Source organism: Chelonia mydas, chromosome 2 (assembly GCF_015237465.2).
Source record: "Chelonia mydas isolate rCheMyd1 chromosome 2, rCheMyd1.pri.v2, whole genome shotgun sequence".
Taxonomy (NCBI): Eukaryota; Metazoa; Chordata; order Testudines; family Cheloniidae; genus Chelonia; species Chelonia mydas.
In genome coordinates this window covers 229752093-229778120 of record NC_057850.1, presented here as the reverse complement: position 1 = coordinate 229778120, position 26028 = coordinate 229752093, and the positions used below count along the sequence as shown (strand labels likewise).

The 26028-nt window shown below is 40.6% G+C and overlaps 1 protein-coding gene across 6 annotated transcripts in view; it reads left to right on the top strand.

Moving 5' to 3' along the window:
* The first annotated feature begins 2857 nt into the window (after positions 1-2857).
* The window catches only part of MKX (mohawk homeobox), a 56307-nt gene continuing 33136 nt past the window's right edge, over positions 2858-26028 (top strand). For 2 of the 6 annotated variants that reach the window (XM_043541380.1, XM_043541379.1), the window contains exons 1-4: positions 5565-6474; positions 9183-9342; positions 17919-18072; positions 19341-19676. In XM_043541380.1, the coding sequence (XP_043397315.1) occupies positions 6293-6474; positions 9183-9342; positions 17919-18072; positions 19341-19676 (832 nt within the window). In that variant the 5' untranslated portion in view covers positions 5565-6292. Of the gene's footprint in view, positions 3026-3502; positions 3653-5564; positions 6475-9182; positions 9343-17918; positions 18073-19340; positions 19677-26028 lie in introns of those variants that run through there. The other 4 variants (XM_027826704.3, XM_043541381.1, XM_037890902.2 and 1 more) reach the window with 4 other exon arrangements.

Below are 26028 nucleotides of genomic sequence, written 5' to 3'. Positions count from 1 at the left end.
TGCAGTGTTGGGTAAGTAACCCTTAATTAAAAACATAAAGCCTACATTTTGTATCACATTCTAAATGTTATGCTCTGAAAATAGAAATCTTGTTTTCATTAAAGCTTTTCAAATTTGATCTAAGAAATAAAATATGGAGGGCAAGAGTGTATGTGAAATTTACATGTGATTATTTGGTAGATCTCACTACTTTAAAGGCTTGTAAGGTATTTTGGTGCCAACTGCTCCTGCAGTTCCTTCACACTGTTTGGCAGACTTTTCCCTACAGGGCCTGTTGGTATTTTTCCAGCACCGCTTTCCAAATGTTGATTTTTTAAAAATATTTTTTATTGCTATCAGCCATACAGGCTGTTCTCTGTTAACCTGCTGTCCACCTATCGATTAATATGACCAATTGGGAGAGCAGAATTCAGTCTCCTAGCTCTCTCATCTGTGTGTTTCTGGAAGACTTGCTGATGACTGGGGATGTGGCCTAAATGACAGGAATTTCTTTTGAAAGCACTAATGGAAAAAATGATTCCACTAGAAAGAATTTTGCCTTTAGTAAAACAGCATCTTTACAAAACACAAGGAAGTGAGTCTTTAACTTAGAAGTAAATATTTTGCTTAGTTTTACAATCATGCTTTAAAAATGTTTTAGAACTTTGTTACAAGTAGAATTAAAGTGTCACTTGTGGGGCTTCTCTTCACTTTGATTTAATAACCTCCATGATAATACAGGACAAGAAGTCTTGAGAACCTATCACAACTTCATTATGGAGCTCCTGCAGAATGAACTAGGTATCAGTATTATCCAAATCTCTATTTTACAGCTCTTAATAGTGGACCAAATGTGCATAGACTTTATTTACAATTAAAGTGTGGCAAAAGCTCCTTGGAAGGGTGACCAGATGTACCAATTTTATAGGGACAGTCCTGATTTTTGGGTCTTTTTCTTATATAGGCTCCAATTACCCCCCATTCCCTGTCCCGATTTTTCACATTTCCTGTCTGGTCACCCTACTCCTTGGTGACATTTGTAGATAAAGGCTACATTACAAAATTGGTTTTGTTGGTTTTTCATTTCACTATTATATGAAATCCAAGGTTTGCAGAAAAAGAATAAAAATATGATTATTATAAAGTCTAATCCTGCTTCTTGGTGAGCTTTCACCCCTTTTATGTGCAAACCATGTTCAAATGAATAATTATAAGGCATAAATCAAATAACAAAGCTATATTCCAGTGAGTTTACATGAGTAGTTAAGGTGCACAACATGCCTCTAGTACAGACCTGAAAATAGAAAGTGATTCACTAGCACCATTAACAACATATTTACATTTTTAAAAATTGAGAAAACAAGCAACCCCTCCAAAAGCAGATCAAAGATAGTGAGATTTCCTAAAATCCAAACCACATTATTATTCATTATTCTTAGTATTATGTAATATGCAGGCACACGTGTTTATGAACATGCACTTGTTAATTGTGACAATCACATTAGTGTGATTACTAAACAACTGATAGATGAATCGCATAATTATTTGGTAAACCATGTCAGATCCCCTGAAATAAATGGGTCTACTCCTTGGGAATAAAACGAGCACGGATTGTTAACGTTTTAGCATTGACATCTGTATGAAAGAAACCACAAAAATGTTACCAGATTCATAAATTGAATTACTGTATTGGGCATCATAATTCTTTGTATTATCAAAAGTCATGTAGTCACGACTTTAAAAATCATTGTCAAGCCTATAGCCTTTCCTCCCAACACACAGAATGTTTAAATATTCTTTACCATGTTTAATTAAAACTTTCAGACGCCAGCACAGTACAGTGAAATCCATAAATCCATTTCGGTGATCTGCTATCAGTCTATATGCCATTTCCGGGCTACAGTTCTACCTCGGGGTCCCAGATGACATTAGCAAACCAGTCAGAATCTTTCTCCTGGTGATTTATGTTTAGTAACAGAATACCACCATGGAATTACAACCTAATTATGTACTGTGAAGTGTAAATAATTCCACGTGTTATTCTGCGGGATTATTTTTACAGTTCAAGCGGTGTTATAAAGGGGAAATGAGGCAGTAACTGGAAAATATGTTTGAAAATGAACACTTTCTAAATTGCCTTTTCATTTTGCTCTGTCCAGCTCTTGCTCTAAAGTAAAGCTTTCGGAAGTTTTTTTCATTTTTCCTTCCTGATCTAGTGTTTCGCTTTGGAGTTTTGTTTAATTGTAATACAATGATAATAATACTTTCACGTCATAAACAGTTCACCCGGGGCAGTGAATAATCGCTGAGTTGCATGCTTTTCAGTAAGGCTGCAACAGTTTGCCCTGATTAAAAGGTACCGTCGAATATAATTTACAGGCTCCGTTTTTTAAAAGTATGCCTCCTATTCATAAAACAGCCAGCGTCTTTAATTATGCATTACTCTTGATGCGAACATAGAGTGGAAGGTAAGATGGAAAAGTGTAGGATAACAAAAATAAAAGGACGATGGAAAGCTCCGAGTTTGAACTCTGCAGTTTGCACTTTGAGAGCTGCCCTTAAACACCGGCCCTTAAAAACTTTGTTCAAAAAGTGGCAAGTTGTTTATTTTTTTGCTTCGAATATCTTAAATGTTTCTGCTTCGCGAAAGGCCACCCCACTTGCCCCACCAATTCTCCAAGAATACGTAACGATCTAATGAATTTCAAAATTAGGGTTTCGATCCATATTTTGCGGCCATTTTAACGTGCTTGTATTACTTGTTAAGCAGGTAGCATGACTTATCTACCTGTACATTACAGTGTGACATCACAGTGACACAAAGTGATGTCACTCATTAGGGCAGCTGTCAGCCAGCTGGAGCTGCAAAACATTTCCTGTGCGGACAGAAGCAGAGGAAGAAAGCGGATGTCCCCTTGGCTATTGCTCGGCCTGTCGGTCTAAAATAACGGGTTAACCAGCCCGGCGCTGCCCCGGGCAGTTGTAGGAGGGTTGCCCACCTCTGCTCCGAAGGAGTTCAGATTCCACCTGCGTAGCAGCCAGCCAGGTAAACCTTGCTGGGTTACCTTGTGTGTTGAAGGTGTTTGGATGGTAGCAAGCACAGGCTGGGATGAATGTGCCGGCTTTCCCCGCTTAATCTCTGCCCGAGCCCGACCCGCAACAGACACCTTGTCCCCGGACGGGCTGACAGAACTAGGACCCCAGAGGTCCCCCGGGCCCGGGAGCCAGGCGTGCAGCTCGGCGGGGCTTCGCTCCTTTGCAAGCAATGGGGGGATAGGGCTGGTTTTCCGGGGATTTTAAGAGCAAAACCAGAAGAAAATAAGGCGCAGGAGGCTCCCGCCGGGCAGGTCTCTCTGCAGCCTGAGGCCAAGGAGAATCGCCGCGGAGCCCCGTAGCCTCCCCTCTGCACGGCCCCGGAAGGTGGATAGCGCAATGGGAGGATGTTCGCAGGCTCAGCTCCGCAGCTAGGAAACATGAGAAGGCTTCGGGATTCATGTTCCGGGGCCTGGCCGTGCCTGCTCGGTAAATAAAGAGGAGCGGCTGCCGCGGTCGGTGTGGTCAGAGCTCGGGCGGCGTGTAGCAAACATGCGGCGGGAGTCACAGTGGGAAGGGGAGTAGGGACCCAGCTGGATTATTCCCCACCGAGCGGACTCCGCGGGCCCGCCTGCCTCAGGTATTGTCTCCTCGCCGCCCGGAGGCTGGCGGCCAGGCGCGGCTCCGCAGCCTGGCTTGGAGCAGGCTCTGACCCGCTGCTGAGCTGCCGTGTGAGCAGGATCCCCGGCTGAACCGGCTTTCTGGCTGCTGCCCTCGCGAGCACGTCTCCCGGGCTGCTGGAGAGGGAGAGGGGGTGGTTTCCCCGTGTTTCGGTTCTCCGGCGTTCTTATGCATCCGTGTGTGTGTGTGTGTGTTTGTGTGTTGTCTGAGGGGACTGACAACAGCACGATAGCTTGCTCTGGAATGTGCACAAGCAGGGTCCTACTGGGGAAGTGAAGCAAAATCCTTGTGTCCCGGGATACGGTTGTAACTCGGGATGGACCTAGCTGTGCTGGATACGTACACCTGGGACCTGTGCCTTGGGCATCAATGGATTATGTTAGCAAATAATTTTGTGCCGTTAAGAGGCCCTGGCAAATAGTTTGTGTTTAAAATCCGTGTCAGAAGAGTTGGCTTGTTAGATTCAGTTGTGTTGTTTGCTCCCTCGATGTCTGAAAACACGTCGGCTGGATCATGGAAACGCCTTTGCTTTCTGTTGGGGGTTAGGACAGGAAAGCAAATGTGATTCATAGTGGGACCAGGCAAAATAAGCACATGGGTAAATCAACCCCGTGAGGGTAGAACCGATGATGGATCCTTTTATCGCGTTTAAAGGACAGTTTGGATGGTGGGGATCCAAAGGCTCCTAAAGAAGAAGCAAGGAGGAGCTGTGGCAACTCCGAAGCGGTGTAATTGTAATACGTGTGTATCTGTGTGCAAACACACACTCAGAGCAGTGTGCACGTCCCAGGCCAGTGGATTCAGACATCTAGTCATATTTCACACGCAGCAGCCAAATAATGTCTGAATGGCATCCTTGCAAATATTGACAGTGGCCGTCTTTTAATTTCTGTGTACAGTAACTTAAACATTTCCCTGCGCAGCAACCTCGGGAGCAACTGGCGAGGGCGGGCTGCAGGTTCCCGGGGCGGGTGGCGGGGGGGCGGCAGCAGCGGGAAGGGGGCTGTTCTTTTGGAAAACAAGAGCGGTACAGTGAGAGGGTCGCGGAGGAAGTCAATGCGCAGGGGACAGCTTTGAAAACAAACACAAAGGCGCGCGGGACTCTCCCTACCATCGCCTCAGGGGTCGGCCAAACAGGCTTTGACACCAGAAGAAAACCCGTCGCCTTTCTCCGAGAACGTGTCGTTCGAGTTCATGGCGCGAAGTGGACCAGTCCGTGCGCCTGGCTGGACCGCGGCCTAATGGATAAGCCTGGGGAGTTGCAAGAAAAGGGTGCCCAGGGGCGCTACCTGCCGCAGCTCTTCCCGCTTCTTAACAATAGCCCAGGCTCACCTTAGTGCCAGATGGGGGGTGTAATTAGCCAGAGACTGGGCCACACACCAAAGCTTGTAACCCGTTCCCTTTCCCGCCCTTCTCCTCTGGGCACGGCCATCTGGGCGCTGGAACAATTTGTGTAGTGGGGGGTGCCCAGAGCCATTGACCCAAACTGCAAACCAGGCCTACAATGGCAACCACTTCAAGGCGGGGGGTGCGGCAGCAGCACCCCTAGCTCCAGCACCTATGGCTGCCACGCCCCTGCTGCCTTCCCCGGGCCATGCTGGTTTCAGCTGCCCCTCCACCTGATCTCCTCGGAGCCTAAAGCCTCGCCCCGCCCCCCGCCCGGCGCGGACGCTGGACGCGGATCGCCTGTGTCCTGCCCACGCTCACACCGTGAATCGGGGAACACTCGTGTCCCCACGGCGTGAGGCTCCCGCACTGCGTGCGCCGGGCGATCCGAGAGCTCTGTCCCCCGGGCTGCGCTTGCGTTTTGAGGGTCTCGGTCCTGTCTGGAAGGAGTGCCCCACAATCCAGCCTTTGTGAGCTCTAGATAGCGGGGCACACCGCCGAGCTCCCAAGAGATGACTTTGTGGCTCCGGAGCTTAGTTAGCAACGAGCCCTGCGCTGTAGATCTCCCTCGCGAGTAACCTCTGTATAAAAGCGAGCCTTCAGGCTTTACGGGAATTAAAACAATGTTTTAATTCTCTATGTTTTGAATCTAATTACCCTGTAAGATATTTCCCATCCTGAGTTTACAGAGGTGATTCTTTTTATTGCTTTGGGGGGAGAGGGAGCGGAGAGGGGAAGCTCCAGGCTGTTGCGACACCCTGGGGAGCCCCGCGGATGGCGACGGCTTTTAGATAACCCTGGCTCTGGGGGAGATTTGACAGCAGGAGAAGAGATGATGGGGCAGGAATTCCAGTGAGGATCAGGGACATAGAACGGAGTTGTGCACACACCCACCACACACACTGGCTCTCACACACAAAGAGCAGCTTCACAACCTGGGCAACAATTCAGACTGGACATGGAGCTCTGTAGTGAACCGTGTGCAGCAAAAGCAGCGGCAGAAAGCTCCTTCCCTGCCAAGTTCGCCTTGATGTTTCTCGTGTTTAAATAATTACTGTGATATGACTGATTTCCTCGAGTAACCCGATGCTTCTTCTTTCCAGCACAAACCGAGTCATCTGGACATCCAAGCGGCAAGTTTCCCACTTACCAGAGTCTGCTGCAACTGAAGAACCAGGCAGATTGCAGCCGACCACCAGCCCTCCCCCCCACCATGAACACCGTAGTCTTTAACAAATTCAACAGCCAAGTGCTTTTTGAGGAAAACGCCAAAGAAAGGGAAAGTAACAGCCGGCCTTACCTGGGGGTCATTGACAGCCCACAGCACCCCGAAGTCCACATCCCCGACAGCCCTTCAATTAAAGACAACCTCAGTCTTCGGAACAGGCGGACAGGGTATGGCCCTCATTCTGATCACTGTAATTTATGTTACTCTTGCAGCGCTACATAACAACAGAACCTAGCGAAGCAAGCGCGGTGTGTGTTGAATCTAGCGGTGTCAAACGATTGTTTGACTGGTGATTGTGAATATGTTTTTTAAACCTTAATCTCTTGAGATTCCAATTCCACAGCCATGGACAGTGGAAATTCCTGTAGCAGATAATGCAGTATCAATCTTGTTTTACTGGAATGTGTGAAAGAGTGTACTTCTGTTTTGGATTACTTATCTCCTGCTTTTTAAAAATACAAATACAAAAAGGGGTAAACTAAGTCTTTATACTGTTTGTTTTAAAATATTAACTCCGCAATAACAGACCAGCAAGAAGGAAAGCCGCTCTATAAATGATTCTTTCCATGGCATTATATCAAATCAGCCAGATAGGGCAGCTATAAAACACGAGCTCTAGGAAGTGATATCTTGAGATCTTTTTAGCAAATGGAGCCTTAAGAAAGTCTAACCGTGTAAATCAAACTGTCTACAAATTTGTTTTTGCTTTAAGTTTACTAGCTAAGCTAAAGAAAATGAACTTTATGTTTTGTTACAATGTTTGCAAGAGGATTTTAAAATAATCACGCTTTCATTAAAGCCCTTCAAAGACCGGGAATATTGGTATTAGACACAGAGCTGTGCTAAAAATCCACCTGGCGATAAAACATCAGATGTTTAATGTTTGTTCTGGAACAGGTGAAAAGGGAGGTGGTGTGGGAGGAGGGGAAATAATAAGTTTTGTTAGTTTAAAAGTCTAATAAAATATACTTTGTAGTGTTGTTGTGATAAATCTTTGGTTAAATTTAGAAATTAAGGATTAAGGCATTAGAAGAGATAAGGAAAACGAAAAATGCTGAAGAGCTTTATTGCTGAATTTCCACCTTAAAGATTGCATCAGCTCATACTTCTAACTGCAGTGCTGGTTGGTAGGGCAGAGATTATGTTTCATCAAAATGTTATTACCAGCCGACTCAGACATAGATTTTAAATAAAGTATTTTAAAAGACCGGGAAACAGGCGAAAGAATCCGGAAAATATGGGAGAAAGCTGGCGAGGCCGGACAGCGACACCTGCCGACAAAGTCTGGAACTACAACACCAAAATCACATTTCTTCCTGCTCCCTGTAGCAGCCGCTAACGATGTAGCAGGCATTTCATTGGGAACATATCCTGGACTATTTTTAATCCGATTGCATTTTTGTTCTTCTGAATTTGGTTTATTGTTTCTGACTTTATTTCCTTAAGCATTTTAAATCTTTTAAACTAGAGTTTCACGTTTTCCTCTTTTAGTTGTTTTCAAATCCGAGATTTTTGCCTGCAAATTTGGGAAATGACACGTGTGTTTTCAAGACGATGATTGTCTGACCTCTTGATTTAACAAGGGTTTGTGCACCAATGAACCAGGACCTGCTTAACATCTTCAAGTTGTAGCGCGAATGGATTGTCTATCACTGGCAAATTAACTCAGTGAGATTAGCCAGATTTTTAAGTGTACATTCCCAAAGTGTTGTACAGAAGAACATATTTCTCGTGGCGATACAAAAGATGTAAACTAGGCAGGGAAGGGTGCTGCAATATTTTCAAACGCTAAATGTGCTCAAGACGGAGGCTTCCTTAGATCTCGCAAACCTGCTGAAAAGGCCGATTACAAACCTACCAAAAATATTTGCAGATGCCGAATACCATACACCTCCTGATAACGGACGCTAATTTTGTACCAGACACGTCGTTGATTCACGTTACTCAGCAATCTAATACTTCAGCGCGGGTATATGTAGCCCTTTGCCACCGCCTCTCTTTTATGTTCTAGGAGGACATTGGGTTTTTATGGCAGGCATTAAATATTTTTCTATTGCAATCTCTGTTTTGTCTGTTTTACATTCCTCCCTCCCCTCTTCAGTGTCCCAAGGTCAGCCTTCTGCTTGTGCTTCTCACTGAAACGTTTCCACAATTTTCCTGCTTCGTCGTGGAAATCTAAGAAGTTTGTTTCTTCAGACAAAGTGGAGGAAACATTCACACTGCAATATGGAGAGCACAGTAGTGGGTGCAGTAGAATGCAATTTGTATTTTCTTGTAGGCAATTGGCCCCATGTCTTAATCCACAGACAGGGAGATTGCTGAACACAGTACTCTTTAGGTGTCAATATAAGTATTGTTACGTAGTGTTGTCATCATTCTTTGGGATTCATTTCACTCATGCTAGAAAACCATGATGAAGTGGAATGGGGTTTTTCGCTTGTTTGTTTTGCCAGAATGTGCTGTAGGACCTTGGCTGCAAATATATGGCATGCATGTGCAGTGGTGTGCATGGGTCCCTGTGTGTTACACCCCCACAAGGCATACGTACTTTACCTGTACAGTATGTTAAGGTTCACATCGGGCGGGGGTGGGTTTATAGATTCTGTAGCTGCACCCGCCCCTGTCGCTAGTTGTACTGCATAGCGCGGCGTGTGTACACACACGTGTCTAGAGCGACAGATCGCGTGGTGCGGTGGTGCGGTGCGATACGCACGTGTGCACACACCGTGTCCTCCGCTCTCAGGCGGTGAACTCCAGCTCCGGCCCCGGGGCCCCTGGGCCGCAGCCATCGCTGTGGAGCCGGGCGCAGGGAGGGAGGCTGGCGGAGGGCGCCCCGCGAGTTACTAACCGGCCGGGCCGCTCTCTCCCCGTGCAGGGCCCGGCAGAGCGGCGGGAAGGTGCGGCACAAGCGGCAGGCGCTGCAGGACATGGCCCGGCCGCTCAAGCAGTGGCTCTACAAGCACCGCGACAACCCCTACCCCACCAAGACCGAGAAGATCCTGCTGGCCCTCGGCTCCCAGATGACCCTGGTGCAGGTAACCCCGCGCCTCCCTCCCCGCGCACTGTAGGCGAAAGCAGCCCAAATCAGGGACCGGCGGCATCCACCCGCTGGCTTTGCACAGCCGGCGGGCGCCAGCCTCCCTCGTGTGACACTGTCCGTGGGGTGTAAGTGTAGGGCCACGTATTCCCCCCCCTCCCCGGCGCTGTACAAGTCCTGACACCGGCTGGGTGTGACAGTATCCTTAGTATTCGGACAGTATCCGAAATGTTTAACACACAGGCAGCAGGCACCCACGAAGCTACACCAGGAGACGGTTAAGGAGGCGTGACTAAATACTCTAGTTTGGGTGAGGTTTATATTGGCCTATTTGAAAACGCGAAGTAATCACCTAATTAAAGACCCCGTTGTAAGGGGTACACACGCGGTACACGCACGGGGGCAGGGTTCAGCTTGCACTTGCCACCTCAGCTTGCGTTTCTTGAATGTTGTGCACTGAACAAAGGGTCACATACTCGTAACACCTTTTGAAATAGAATGCCCATAGCATGGAATCTCTCTCCCGAATGCTACGGGAATATATAATAAGAACCCCCGCCCCCCTCACTATGCAACTAATTGGCTATCCCCTCTGTAACACCAGTGCTCACCTTAGTGACTGGACAAGTGTCTCTTGCCAAGTCCGTGGCTCAGCCCAGGCACACCTTGAAAGGTCTAGCTGGGGGCAGGAGAGGTCTCAGGAACGAAGAACGAGGCAAGGACTCCAAGCACTTGTCTAACTAATTCAGAACCAAACTATTAATACTTCCTCTCAAACAGGACTATTTCCCTACCACGCTTGCACTTTCTAACTTCATCCAGTCTGATGGTAGAACTGTTAAAACACAAGTTGCAAGAGATTCCTTTTTTGTGAGAAAGGGATATACTTTTTAAATCATCTCATTCATGAAAGCAATTTTGCTTAGTCTTTAAAAAATCATCTTAAGGCAGCGACTAAGCATGGAAGATTTTAGCACAAAAAACAAATGTTTCAGAAAGTGATGAGTAGCTGTTCATTTCCCATATGAAAATGGGATAGAATGGAAAGAGCTATCCAGTCCTAACTACAGAGATCACTACTACTACGTATTACACCCGTTACACACAAAGGGTACCTGCATCTAATGATTCTGACTTTCCCATTTTCACAAGACTGTATATACAAATTATCTGTATAAGATCTAGATAGTGGAAGCCTATCTGGTTTTACTTACCCGGGCAAAACTCCTACTGAAATTCGTGAAGATTGTGTCAAGAGAAAGGAGTATAGGATTGGTTTCCAGGGATTTGTAAATCTTACTTCCTTATATTTTCTTTTTTCATCTGGCACCATCTGTTAGATGATGGCGTTACATGGTATCAGCTGTGGGGTGGTGCTATCTCAGGCTCCGATCCTGCAAAGACTTATACACTATGAATGATTTTCTTGACTGTAGTAAGACTACTCATCATGGTGCATAAAGATAAGCAGGTGTGTATGTCTCGGTAGGGTCAGGACCTCAGTACTCCACTGTGTGCCACTTAGCAGATTATATCCATGTAGAAAATATCATCAAATATTAGAAAAGTAGGAAGGAGATAGGAATCCAATATTAGTTTGCATGTTCCCTCAAAGAAGACTGTACTATGAACTGTACTTGGAAGAGGGTACCTCTTTAGTATGTGTGTGAACGGCATGCACTAGTGAATGCAACATAGCTTTGACCAAAATAATATTTACATCCTGGAAAATGCCATTTATAACTGGAAGATATAGTTGAAACAACTTATCTGATTTTTTAAAAATAGGTATGAAAGGATCACTCTGACTTTTTAAATATCATTACATAGCACTATCTATAACTTACAACAGCTTGATATGACTATTATTGGTCTGCACCTTTAGAACATTTCTATATTTTTACATAAGACTTAAAATATTTTCAGAATACATGTGTGGAGAAAATATCATTTTACATAGCTGATATATTAGAGAAGTTTGTTTGTTTTTCTTTAGAAGTGCCACAGATTAACTGTATAAAGCAACTGTATGGATTGCTGTTATTTAATATTTACATGATAGTAGCAATCACAAGCCGTAATCAGGCTCTGGCTTCTTGTGATAGATGCTGTACAAACATGGAGTGAGACATGGCCCCTGTTCCACAGAATTTATATTCTAAGTAGGATGCAGAGTAAAAGAATAATATAGAGCTAAATTAATCCCTGGCCATTGACTTCACCAGAGTTACACTGGGGTTGAATTTGGCCTAGGCATTTTATGTGAAAATCACATTTTAAAGAATCATGTAAATCAGTTATTATCTTAATTTACGGAAGCACAAGATCAAAGAGAAACTCCATCTGTTTTTCCCATAATTCAGGTGTAGTATTCTTTTAATCCAGAAGCACCATAGCATCTGTATGAGAGATAAATATATATGTCTGGCTTCCACAGTAATTCCTGCGCCTGGAAGAATAAAACAACAGTATCCCATATATGCTTTTCAAATGCCAAAAAAGAACAAGACTGGAATCCAGATCAAAATAGTTGAACCGTGAGAATTAAACACACAGAACCAGGTTGTGATCTCAGACACGCTGGTGTAAATCTGAAATAACTCCACTGAAGTCAGTGGGGTTACTTTGAATTGAGAGAGGTATAACAAAGGGCAGATTCTGGGCCATATATTTGTATCTGTTTGAAAATTTTGTTTCTCATTCCAAGAGTTGCATATTCCAGAGATGTCAAACAGGGTGTTGTATAAGTGCCCTTCTAATCTAGTAATCCAAATACCAAGACATGTAGAAGAGCCAGGAACCATTATGTAATGTTTTCTCCTGACTGCATTCCTTCAAATTTTCTAAACAGTCTTACATTTAATCTTAGCTTTTTTCCAGTTCATCAATTCAGTTTCTCAGAGCTTTACAGCATCCTTTGTTATCACCTAGAATATCAGCCTGTGTTCACAGTAGTTACGTTCTCACTAGTCTTTCAAGCTTGTTATCTACTGAAGCTGTTTCACCTTCAGTTGCAGACAGGCTTAGTTCACACCCTGCATTGACAATCCTACGGGAGGCCAAACAGTACTTTGAAAACCCTTGAGTTTCCACCAACAGTGTATCCAGGGAACCATCCAATTGGTTTTATTGGGTGGTATTGTTTTCCTGAATGATTACCTTGTAACAACCGTGCAGAGATTCCAAGAATGATAAATAATTCTCATACATTTAGATGCATCTGCACTGAAGTCTAGCCCCTCTATGCTATGTTCTGGACTCCAGAATAGTTACAGGTGGAATTGTGCTGCCAATGTCTCCTTGCCTGCACCTGTCTGCTCCCACACATGGTGTTTGCAAGCACGGAGAATAAACCTGTATGAACTTACTACTTAACTTTACAGAATCAGCATTCATTCCTGCATATATTTCCTCTACAATTGGCTGGCAAATGATGCTGAATACAGTAGAGTGACTGTCCCCAGGCTTTGCCCAGTTTACATCTTGCCCACTCTCTCCAAATATGCAAACCTCCAAAATGCAGGATTTGCACAATAGGGCTTCTGCAGGATCATATGAAGCAGGGGAGGGTTATTATTAGGGTAATATCTTTCTAGCGAGATTTTGGGCCATTTTCGAGTGTCCTGATATTTTAATTCCCTCCACTGCCTCCCAGGTTTTTTTAAATTAATTTCCATCATTTTAGTAATTGTTTGTCTGTTGGTGCTGTGAAACTAAAAGGAGGTTTGTTCTATTTCCTGGACCCTAGAAATTTAGAAAATAAAGGCAGACTTGTATGAAGAGCTAGGGTTTGGAAGGTATTACGAAGCTCCTTTATTTCTAATCACTAATATAAACACATTGGGCAAAATTCTGTGCTGATTTATACCTAAACAACCCCAGTAAAGTCAATAGGATTGCACTGGGTGTAAGTTACAGCAGCATTTGGCGAGCAGTTCAAAACATTATACTCCCAAAATTGCGAAGGCAGAAGACCTGAAAGCAATATACTTCTAAAAGCTGTCTTACAATTTACCCCACAGATTAGACTCCAGTTTGGAATCCAGCAATTTGTTCTGTTAATTTGCCATGAATATGTTATGTTTTCATTTGCACTATTACCACAGCATTTGATTTATTTTAGTTTAAATTTTAGTTTAAATATTCTTGTGAAATAAAAAAGAAAAATGACTGCATATTCTTTCCAAAAGGAAATATGAATGGCTTTATTGTTTAATAAGAAATTGTTTGCCATAGCAAGATTAATATACTGGTCATGTGCTGCTGTGGATTTAATAATATTACCGTTTACACAAGCATATCTATGACATAATTTATTTGGGCGAAAGGGATCATTTGGCTATTATCCCTCTTCTAAATCCTTGGCTCTTCTTGAGTAGAAAAGCATAATAAATCAGAATAATTTTTTCAGCGGTAAAGCCAAAGGGTCAGTATTTCTTGGGTGCCTGCATAAATACTTTTGACCATTCTGGGGAATTTCTAGAAGACTGACAAATATATTTATGGTAAATCCACCTGTTTTTTCTTGTTTACACATAAGGCTCTTGTTTTAATACTATGACGATTATTATTATTATTATGCATAAATAGGGAGTAACAATACTTAATCATTGGTTGGATTCTAACACAAATTTCTTCTCACAGTGCCTTGTAAGCAAGTCATTATTTTTTTTGTTTGCTAAGATTCCTCATGTAGACAGAGTAATATAATTCATAACCATCTTAATGGATGTTCGGGTGTTGTTAGTTTAGGGTACTTTCTTTTATAAATAAATCCTAAATAATAGTGGTAATGACATGTGCAGACAGATTAATAGATTATAAACTCAGAAGAAACCACTGTGATTACCTAGCTTGATCTCCTGTATAACATAGGCCATAGGATAACAGACTTGTTGGGACACTTGACATGCAACATTTGAATGAACACATACGGATATACGATGAATTCCTGCCCTAGTTAAAGTTAGTGGCAAAACTCTCTTTGACTTTAACAGGGCCAGGATTTCATCCACAGTATTTTAGGAACTGTTAGGTGGATAGGCCTAATCTTCATTCAGCATTAGTGAACAGTCTTGTAGTTCCGTTCAGAATCTGTGTATAAAGTCATCTAAGGGGGAGTCAGTAGCTGGAGTGTATTTCTGAGGCAGGATCTGTAATACTACACATTTGGGAAAAGTCTCTTTTGTAAATGCTGAATTAAGATTATTTCTTAATAGTTGAATATTATTATTTCACCCTCTCATACCGGAAGGCTTAAAATATGAATATACTGTTCATTCATATTAATATGAAAAATGTTTAAAGTTGGCATGGAAAGAACATATCCACAGTGTTTGCTGTCAGGTTTTCAATAAATTGATAGGGTAAATCACTTTAGTTAAATCTAATTGCTTTTATGCAAGAGTCACACCATTTCTGTATGTGGCTCTCTAATAGCACCATGGTAATCTGTGCAGGCCTGACTTGATAACAATATGTTTCTCATGGGATGCTGAGAAAATGGTCAGTTTTCTTAGGCATTGCACAAACTGTTAAAATATTCAACTGGACCCCAAATCAATCAGTCTCTATTATTGCACATATGAATCTAGAATTATACTAAATCCTGTGGAAGTCAGGTGACCAACGTTTCATCTGAACAGTCTGGAATGAGTTTGTTAACTGCATTAGAAGGTGGATGGATTCCAATACATCCCTTCTGGTTTACTATAATGATTGCTGTGTCAGTATGATGAATGTAAACAAGCAGCCTTGGAGCAGAACAAACATTACTTAGTCTTCTCTGCCAACTACAGTTTTGGTCTCCTAACCCATCACAGCAAACAACAGAGTCTGTAAAGCAATGAATGTGGCATTAGAGTGCTGATCCAGAGCTCACACTAGTTGCTGTGGAGCCCTGTTTAATGTAAAATAGGATTTAAGTAAAATCAAAGTGACAGGCTTAACGAGTCTCTTCTAAGTTCTAGGTAGAAAGCTGGATGAAAATTGTAGTTGTAATTAAGCAGGTAGTGTTTATTTTCCCAATAATCACCCTTAAATGGATTAGCGATCAAAATAATTAGCTAACTACTTATGTGCTGTTTATGTACTTTACTGCAATAGCTGGATTACAAAACTAGGCCAAATCCATCTTTCTGATCCACACTGCAGCTTTCTGATAATAGGCTGCTATCTGGTGTGTTGCCTGATCTGTTGATTAGTTATTGACTAGGTTATTAATTTAGAATCCCCAGTTAGTGCTCTGAAATTTGGTAGGTTCTTGTCCCAAGATCAGGCTCAGTATTATCAGAATTGCTGCTTTGGGAGCCCCATGGGCCATGGCAGTGACAACAACATTCCCAGTCAGGGAAGACTTTCTATAACTATAAAAGTTTTATTATTAAATTAATTAATCCAATAAGTAAACCAATCCTAACAAATAAAGTCTTGTAATATGTATAATGTTGTCAAGATGGCTCGCACCATCTCAGGTATATACTTGGGGAGAGCTCTTGAAGTTGAGACATATTTTATTCTGAGTCTGGCATGCCGATGAAGAACTCCAGTGGGTGTACTGAGACGAGATGTTTTATAGCCCTTGATGGTCCTCATGTATATGTATGCATAGCTCTTCCCTCCTTTACTATATCTTAACTTATTCCCCCTCATAATATTGGAGTGCCCTTATCCTATAGGTGAATATATTAATTAAGCAATGCTTATAAACATATACATCAATTGGATTACTGTGGTTATCTGCAGCTGAGCATCTGATAATGTTCCCTCCAAAAATACTCTAATCTGATACAAATTGCCTTCTGGGTCACTTACCAGCAGTTCGAAACACTGGTCACTATTACAAAACAATAAACAAAGTCTTATGCCATCTTGTGATTTAAGGTCATTGTTAGTTTACTTTCTTATGCTAACTTACTGAGTAATTACTCCTATCAGGTTGTAAGACCTTATACTTATGCTAACTGCTTAAGCTATTGTTATAGGTCTAGGCCTGTAGGTCTCTAGCATTTCTGCTATCCATTCCTTAAGCCTTTATCTTATGATTACTGATACAATTACTGCATGGCTACATAATGACAGGTTTCAGAGTAGCAGCCGTGTTAGTCTGTATTCGCAAAAAGAAAGGAATACTTGTGGCACCTTAGAGACTAACAGATTTATTTGAGCATAAGCTTTCGTGAGCTACAGCTCACTTGATCGGATGTAGCTCACGAAAGCTTATGCTCAAATAAATCTGTTAGTCTCTAAGGTGCCACAAGTCCTCATTTTCTTTTTACATGGCTAGAGGTGATTGAACATGCATTAGCTGGCTTTGCAAGGTAATAGGCCATGGTATCGTGCTGAAATCAGTGTGAATCACCTCTTCTACAGCTCTCTGTGTTAGGACTCTCACAGCACAAACATAGGGGAGGGCCTTGTGGACAATCCAGAGATCCCTCACATTCTGCTTTTCAAGTAATGCGGCTTTGCATCCTTTCTGAAGAGAGTCAATCAAAATACAATTAACCCTGGCAGAAGTAACCTGCACTGTAAAGTCCTTCTACATGATTAGTTTCTATTGAGATTTCCAAATTTATAGAATGTAGGTGGCTTGAATCTCTTTACTTACACCAGTGTAGCTCACTGATATCAATCAAGTTTCTCCAGTTTTACACTCATTTAAGTGAAAGTGGAATCAAAGTCAGCATTTCCCCAAATACTGCAAACCTTACTATTCAAAGTCACTGTAAACACATGGGATCGTGTTTGGAATGTTTGCACAATGTAGGTGACTTGTCAGAGTCTATAGCATGTGTAACATGCTTCTTCACTTCATTAACACACAAAGTACTACACAATATTGCAACCCTCTCTTTTTTAGTCTCACTTCTTGGAGCCAGTGTATATCAGAAGGCACAACACATGTGTTAAATAATTTTTGTCCATTTTGTCATATCTAACTATTCGAAAAATATTGTTTTGGATAATTATCTATAGATCAATGTCTAGGTTTCTACAGTGACTCTAAACATGGTATGTTCCCTACATGCTGCTCCCTTTACCTTCTTGTCATCCATCATAATGTGCCAGCACAGCAAATGGCAGAATTTAGTCATTTATGTCAACATATTGAAAAGGGTTTATATTTTACTCTTTTATTATACATATACTTTATAGTCTAAGAATAGATGTTGCAATGTCAACTGGTAGATGATCTAACATTACTTTAATTTAAAAAACTAATAGTATATTGGAATTCCTTTAAAAATTTCAGTATATTATCTTTTTTCAAAGATGCTGAAGTTAATATAAAAGGGACTTTATGGAAGAGTTGAATTAAAACTGACTATTATTAATAACAAGTGCTTGCTAATGCTTCAGAAAGAGTATTTGTCAACTGAAGGCCTGATCCTGCACTCCTGTCTCAGGCAAAATTCTCCATTCTCATTAATTGAGTTTAACACACACTCGGGCCTTGATACATGTGAATACATTTCAGTCATTTTCACAAAGCATACATGAAACTTGTAAAACAATTAGCAGATTAGATTTGTAATTTTTTTGAGGAAAACCATTGCATTTGTTTTTATGTAGGTATCAAACTGGTTTGCCAATGCAAGACGTCGCCTAAAGAATACAGTCCGGCAACCAGATCTCAGCTGGGCTTTACGAATAAAGTTGTACAACAAATACGTTCAAGGAAATGCTGAAAGACTTAGTGTAAGCAGTGATGATTCATGTTCTGAAGGTTTGTTGATATTTTTATGTTAACTTTGTTCCATGTTTCTATGTGAAACTAGAAAATATCAGATTCTTCAGAAAGGATTCCGATCTTTCACAAAAAGCTTTCAGTGCCATAGGCTTTATTTTTCATGAGCAGTATGCCAAATTCTGTTTGGAGCTGTACACAAGTAACTCCACTATAGTTAATAGGATTACATAGTTTAACTGGGGGGGAGAATCTGGCCATACATTAGGTTTGTTTGTCATTGCTGTATGTTATTATTAGACAAAATAATGCTTAGTTCTTTGGGTATTAAATAACAGACCTACTCCTTTAGGTCCTAGTACAGCAAAACACTTAAAAATGAGCTTTAAGGACATGGTTAGTCTAATTGAAATCAAAGGGCCTTAATGTTCCTGTGTTTATGTGATATTATATGCTGGTAGGGCCAAATCAGTTGGTCACTTTATTAAGAAAAGTAGTCTGATTAACTTCAGTTGAACTTCTCACATAGTAAGGTCAGCAGGATTTGGTTTGTAGTGTTATCATAGAAGAAAAAGCAGTCCTTGGAAAATTCCTTCACATTTCCTCTCCTCAGCAAAATGAAAGTGCAGTGCTGTGAAAAAATTTTATATGGCACTCTACTTTTGTTTTCTGAATGTTGATAATAATCATACATTTAACCAATTTTCCAATAATTTTGTTACATGATATATGTATTTATCCACTGTAGTCATATTAGAAATGAGCCAATGCTGCAAAACATTTATGGAAATATTTGTTTGCCTTTAAATGAATTTGTTTCATCTGCACGGGTGTTTTTTTTGTGTTCACTTTCCATAAAAGTTTAGTTGCAGGAATATTGTTTAAAGAGCAAATTTTAAGCAAATATTTCAGAGTGTTCATGGGAAATAAATTTCAAATTCACAATTCTTAGCAAACACAATGTTAAGAATTAAGCTAATCAGATCAGGGTATTGAAAGATACCATGTGATTTAGTTGACTGTTCCGATTTCAAATATCAGATGCACGGAATGCACCGTTCATATAAAAGTTACAGACAAAGCATTATTTCTAAAATTGTTCAGAAAATAATTTAGAATAGCTAAAACATTTGAGAAGATTATGATCTGCTTATGGACAATTTGTGAACAGGAAAAAGTGAAATTAATTGAGAAATCATTAGTTATGTTATTTGCCTAGCTTTAATCATGTTATATGTATTTAAAGATGCACAGATAAGGCTACTCTATAAATATTATATAAACCATAATGTATGTTTCTTCTTCAGATGGGGAAAATCCTCCAAGAAACCATATAAATGAAGGGGGATATAACAAACCAGTTCACCACACTGTGATTAAAACTGAAAATTCGGTGATAAAAACAGGAGTGAGACCAGAGACAAGTGCCAATGAGGATTATGTTTCACCTCCCAAATACAAAAGCAGCTTATTGAATCGTTATCTAAATGACTCATTGAGACATGTCATGGCTACTAATGCAGCCATGATGGAAAAAACGAGACAAAGGAATCATTCTGGTTCATTTAGTTCCAATGAATTTGAGGAGGAATTGGTGTCCCCATCATCATCGGAGACTGAAGGCAATTTTGTCTATCGGACAGGTAAGGAATTCTTCATGTATCATTTTAAAACAGTTGGCTCTGTTTGTTAATGTCACCTGAAAATGAATATAGGTGTCCATTCTGCCCTTCATATGAATGGATAACTCCCATTATTGATACATGTGCAATCACATAGTTATAAGCTATTATTGTCATCATCAGAACACCCTCCCCTGATACATCCCAGAACATCATTCCATAAGGAAGACACAAGAAGTAATTCTTCCACTCTACTCTGCACTGATAAGGCCTCAGCTGGAGTATTGTGTCCGGTTCTGGGTGCCACATTTCAGGAAAGATGTGGACAAATTGGAGAAAGTCCAGAGGAGAGCAACAAAAATGATCAAAGGTCTAGAAAAGATGACCTATGAGGAAAGATTGAAAAAAATGAATTTGTTTAAATCTGGAGAAGAGAAGACTGAATTTGGGGCAGAGGGGGTGGAATGATAACAGTTTTCAAGTACATAAAAGGTTGTTACAAGTAGTAGGGTGAAAAATTGTTTTCCTTAACCTTTGAGGATAGGACAAGAAGCAATGGGCTTAATTTGCAGCAAGGGAGGATTAGGTTGGACATTAGGAAAAACTTTCTGTCAGGGTGGTTAAGCGCTGGAAGAAATTGTCTAGGGAGGCTGTGGAATCTCAATAAGTGGTGGTTTGTAAGAACAATTTAGACAAACCACTATCAGGAATGGTCTAGTTATTACTTAGTCCTGTCTTCAGTGCAGGAGACTGGACTAGATGACCTATTGAAATCCTTTCCAATCCTACACTTCTATGATGATTGTCCATGAAATTAAGCTACCTTGGTGTAAATACCATATTTTACAATGGATATCAGGGACACGTTTTAAAATGGATAGTACAGAGCTGTTGCCCCAGAGGCTGAGGTGGGCATCTGTTGGGGCTGAAGATGGGGGAGGATGGCAAAGAACTCTTGAGACACTCCTTAATCTTTCCCCCCTCAGGGTAGGCATAAAAAGATATATGCAGCCAACATTTTCAGAAGTGGGTGCCCTAGTTTGCGGGAGCCCAGAAGGAAAGTCCTGAGATGTTTAGGGGGCTTAGCCATCCTCTCCCTCTCTCTCCATTAGGAGTCACATGACTGCAGTGCTAGGGTACAAGTACCACCCTGGCCTCATCAGGATCTAAATCCACCTAGGCATCCTTGGAGTGGGGGAGCATATTTATGTAAGTTACCTGCTCCCCAAGCAGACCATGTGGATCCCTTCCTTCCTGCTTACATCAGGCTCAGTCATCCACAGGATGAGTCAGCCCCAGTGTGCAGCTGGTTATATGACCTCTTGGGGCTTATAATCGTTAATCACCTCCTACTGCTGCATACATTGGCAAGTGGCTTGGCCCTGTTGTTGCTGTACTACCTAGGCACCACACACTGTGCTCATGCAGTTTTCATGCTCATGCTTTGCTCTCAGTTTCTTGGTTTAATATTTTTAACATTTAATTTATTCTTTTAATCTTAACAATAAAAGAAAAAATGTGTTTGTGTCACCCAATAGGCTCTCTGTCAGGAAATCACCACCTTTAATGGGTGTATGTTAGGGCAAGATTTGCACCCTCTCTGGGCTCCGCCACCGCCTCACAGATGGGAGAGAGAGGTGAGGGGAGAAAAGCTCTGCTTTGGAGCTTATTCCAATTTTGGGGGGATGGAAGAAGAGGGCAGTGGCTCCCCTCCGTACCTGAAAAAAGTAGAATTTTGAACCTCAAACTTTTGATCTCACCAGCACCAGCATAGGGCCTTCCCACTGGCTTCGGGTCTCCCCACCTGAAGCTGCCCTACCAGGGACTCTGTACTTAGCTTTTAATTCTTTCAGCAGTGGTCATTTTTCTATGGCTTGGAGGGGCTCTGTGGGAAAGTTCATACGGCTCTAGGCTGTGGATTTCCAGATGGGCTGATTGGGAGGGAAAGACACAGGTTCCTCTTGACTTGTCAATAGCTCTTTACCTCTCATCCCTTGCCCATTTCCCAGGATCTCTGTCACTGTGAAGAGATATGCTGAATATGAGGGGATAAGTACAGTGCTAAGAAGACAGCAATGACCCCTTTCATGCAGATCTTAGGGGGATGATGAATTTAGATTGTGTGGTAATATCAAATCTTATGTAGAACAGGAATGGTGCACGCATAATAAATACATTCAAAAATTAAATTGCTTGATCATTTAACATTATTTTTTGGCATACCAAGAGCATTTGGTCTACATTATGGACTAATCGCCTGCCAAGTTTTGTTTTTAAATCAGAAGTTATTGAAGAAGTTACAGCGGCTTAGACATGTAAACTTCGGATTTTCTATACTTTTATATTGTAACTTTAAAATGGTCACAATGATTTTTTTAAATGTAATAAATTTGCTACTGGGCTAAGTTTTGCTTGTCAGGTTTCAGCCAAGAATGAAAAATAGGGTCTTTAATGGAAAGGCTGAGACGGCCGTACTATAACCGTTGCAGTGTTAACAGACTGGGCTGTAATGTACGAATAGCAGCATATTTCCCCATAAAGTTAATAACCATGGCATATATGGAATTCATTGTAAGATCTTTTTAAATCACTTTTTAAATATCTTTATTAACTTTTTAAGTGCTACAGTCTTTGATGAGAACAGAACAACTTTTAGGATATACTTTATTCTACCTACACTTACAAAACAGACAAGCAGAAGTTTGTGGAAAAAAAATTGCCAGGTGTGTGCAATGTCATGCAATCTCTTTCCCATGTGTACAGAGCTACTCATAAAATAGTAGATGCAGGTAGGCTGTTTTAAACTGTAAGTTTATAATTCCATTAAAGGGGTTCTGGTGGTGTTATGAGATGCAAGAACAGAGCCTGTTATAAGAAAAAATAATGTGTGTGTTTTCAAGTTATTTCAAGTCCATTTATGAGAGCTATTTTAGAAATATTTGAAATTACCAAAATGATTGCTAGACAGTTTGAGTTAAAATAAGAAAGTTTTAGTGTTTCAGAATTCCACCTCTCCATTGTTCCCAGAATAATCATGTAGCAGACATGTATGCATGTTCTCAATAATAGCTACAATCCATTCTTGTGATGCCAGATTAGCCGATTATTATTTTCTGATGTCAGTCATAAGTCTCTGATTGCAGAAAGTTAGAGAATGACTTTAAAAAGTGAGGCTTACTATACATTTATTGACCCATATAGTTTGTGTTAATAAAATAAATAATTCTTAGCAGACAAGAATTGAATTTCAAACTGTTTGGCATTTTAGTTCATGACAACAATTTATTTGGCATTTAAATAAACTGTGAGTGAAAATTGATTCGCACGTTAGTTTTGAAAAAATATTAGCAAAGTTGATATGTTTATAATGGTAGAAGACATGCCAGAAGAAAATGTTGTTTTGAAGCAAACTATTTATTGTGCATTTTCTTAAGAGCAATTTCTTGTAGCTAATCATGAATTTAAAGTTTACTAACTGCAGCTGGTCCATGTTACAAGTCACATTCTGATTTCAGTTATATCTGTATATCTGGGGTAACTCCATTAATATACTCTGGTGTAACTGAGATCAGAATGTGGCCCTGTATATCTTAATGGTTCTGGCCGAATTAACAGGATATGAGTTCAACGTCCAATGATAAAAACAAGAAATTGCAGTTTAAAATTTATACGGAAAATGGGTTGTACCATTTCCCATTCCAATCATTAATATGCTTATAAAGACTGGACCATATGCTACCCTAGATCCATGTATGGAATTGGGGAGTCCTACCTTGAGATCTAGGCTAGAATGTAACCTATTGTTAAGAGAATGTGTTTGTGTTATACCGCTGCATAATTATTGTGAGGTCATGAGAACCAAATGTTAGCATTTTAATACCCACTATAGTCTTCAAAAGAAAACAGAAAGCTGCATAGCTTAAATCTTTTACACATTCTGTATTGAAGTCCCTCAGCCATTTCACTCCATTCTCACATATCATTGACATTGTTAAATAGGAGAACAGACTGAAGTGATATGTACCGTTGCCAGCTCATGAAATGATAGAACAGTGAAAAAGAGAAAAATATATACATTCATACATATTACTTATGTAAGAGCTTCTACCTTAAGGGATACATATATCATGTGCTGTTATATATGTGTTCAGTTAAGACAGAAAGTTATCTGTCCAGAGTAGTTCTTAGTGCAGATATACTATGTATAGAATTGATCAGCCTCCTGCCTTTAGTTTTATGTATCTCAAGTTTTCCGATATGATTGTGTTTAACCTTTAGTTAAAAAATATTTATATTAGGTAACCAATTTTTACTGGTCCCTTCGGATAGGTTCCACTGTATATTGTTCTGATGTACTCATTGAATATATGAAGAACTGAGAATCTCATTTATCTATTCTTATTTATTATAATTTATATTGTGGAGGTACTTAGAGGCCAGGTTTCCGTTGTGTTAAGCATTGTACAATAATATAACAAAAAAGATCTAACAAGATTAGTGAGATCTGGATGTGTGTCAAAAACCTAAGTTAATCTTTGCCCAATGGTTTATTAAAATTTTAACATTGTAATTATCTTGATATGTTCTTCAAATGCTCTATCTGTTGGTCACCTATTGATACAGAATCTTCTGCACTATTACAGGTTAAGGAAATTAAAAAGCACCCAACTTCCTGGAATGTCACTATTTTGTGAGCTAGGGCTGATAAATAAAAGCAAAATTTAAAATAAAAAGAATGAAATGCCAGGATGGAGAGTTTGCACACTTCTTGAGACAGATGGATTTTCATTAATTTTACTTTATGTGTTACCTAGCACTGTAGGAGAGCCAAAACAAATAAAAATAATGAGGAAATTAAGACTTGCAGACCTGGAAAGGAAGGTAGCTTAAAAAAAAACTTGAGAGACTGGTTGATTTTGAAGATGTTTGATTTTTATTTTTAGACGTTTGTACTCAGGAGCATGTTTGGTTTCTAGTGTTTTCATTACTGTTGCTTTTGTTTTTTTTCTCCTTTTTCCCCCCTTTCTCCTTCCTCTTTTCCTTCTTCTGATTCCTGGGAAGTTTGTGATTGACACAGCCTGATCCTGTGCACTTTGTAAGCGCCCTCAACTCCCACTGAGTTGCACTGGGAGCTGAAGGTGCTTAGCACCTCAACTTTGTGGGAGGCACTCAGCAAATTATAAGATCCGGCCCATGATCACCAATATCATTTATGCCTCTGTGTGTGTGTGTGTTTGTGTGTGTATGTACTCTACAGAAATTCTGATTCTGTGTTGTCCTTGCCAACTTTTCCTCTCAATTTAATATTTTCAGAAATGAACATGTACTTTTAAAATGGGCTATAAAATCTAAAGCATAACCTAAATACAATGGAACCTGTCTTGAGGGGCCAGCAAAAATTTCTAGTATTAATGATTTCTGCAAGTTTGAACTAAATTGTACAGGAATCCTTGGGGATACTTTAAAATAAATGGTCACTTAAAACCAACTGCAGGAGGTCCTAGCTGCAGACCCCAGTGTAGTCAAGAACCAAAATTGGGAAGTGGAATATCAAATATAGTATTTAATGCACAAAATGCTAGAACTGAAATTTGAAGGTTACACAGTTTAAATAACTTTGCTAATGGAACTTTACCTTTTGCATTATCAGATTGGGCAATATTGCATTAATATAGATTTTCTTTGGGAAGGGATTGCATTTAATTTCTTTTGTTGTTTTTAGAAAAAAGAGAAACAAGAAATTACCTGTGTTAAAATGGGCAGTATCAGTTTAAAAATATATCTTATGTTGTCAACAAACTGTGAGAATGTTAAAACTCAAGTTGGCTTTTCACTACTTAAGCTGTTTGCACACTTTTGAATTTCTTTCCGTTTTGACAATGAAAATCATTTAAGTCAATTTCACAGTTGTTTCTAGTCAGTTTCTCTTCTTGCTTCTACTGATGGCAAGGCAAAATTCCCATGCACTTTAATAAAAGCAGGATGAAGCCAGTTATTTGGTTGCAGACAGTTTTGTTGCCGGGTAGCAGCACATTGTTTTTCATGTTTTTTGCTGGCTTTATCAATACAGCAGAGAAGGATATATATTTTTAAATTAAAACTTTGAATTTGAAAATTCAAATTCAAATTAAAATGTGACAAAAAATCCAGAGAGATCTAAAAATGATGGGTTAAGCAATGATTGTGTGGCTACAGCTTTCTCCTGCCATCGATATTATGACAATGTGTGTTTAATTGAGACCATTACAGCTTCCCTCATACAAATGTTCTTACCACTAGGTTGAAAGCTGCCCAGGATCTTGTGCCTGCCCAGGATCTATGTCTGGCCAGGTGGGAAAAATATACAGTGCTGTCATCATGGGACAGCACTATT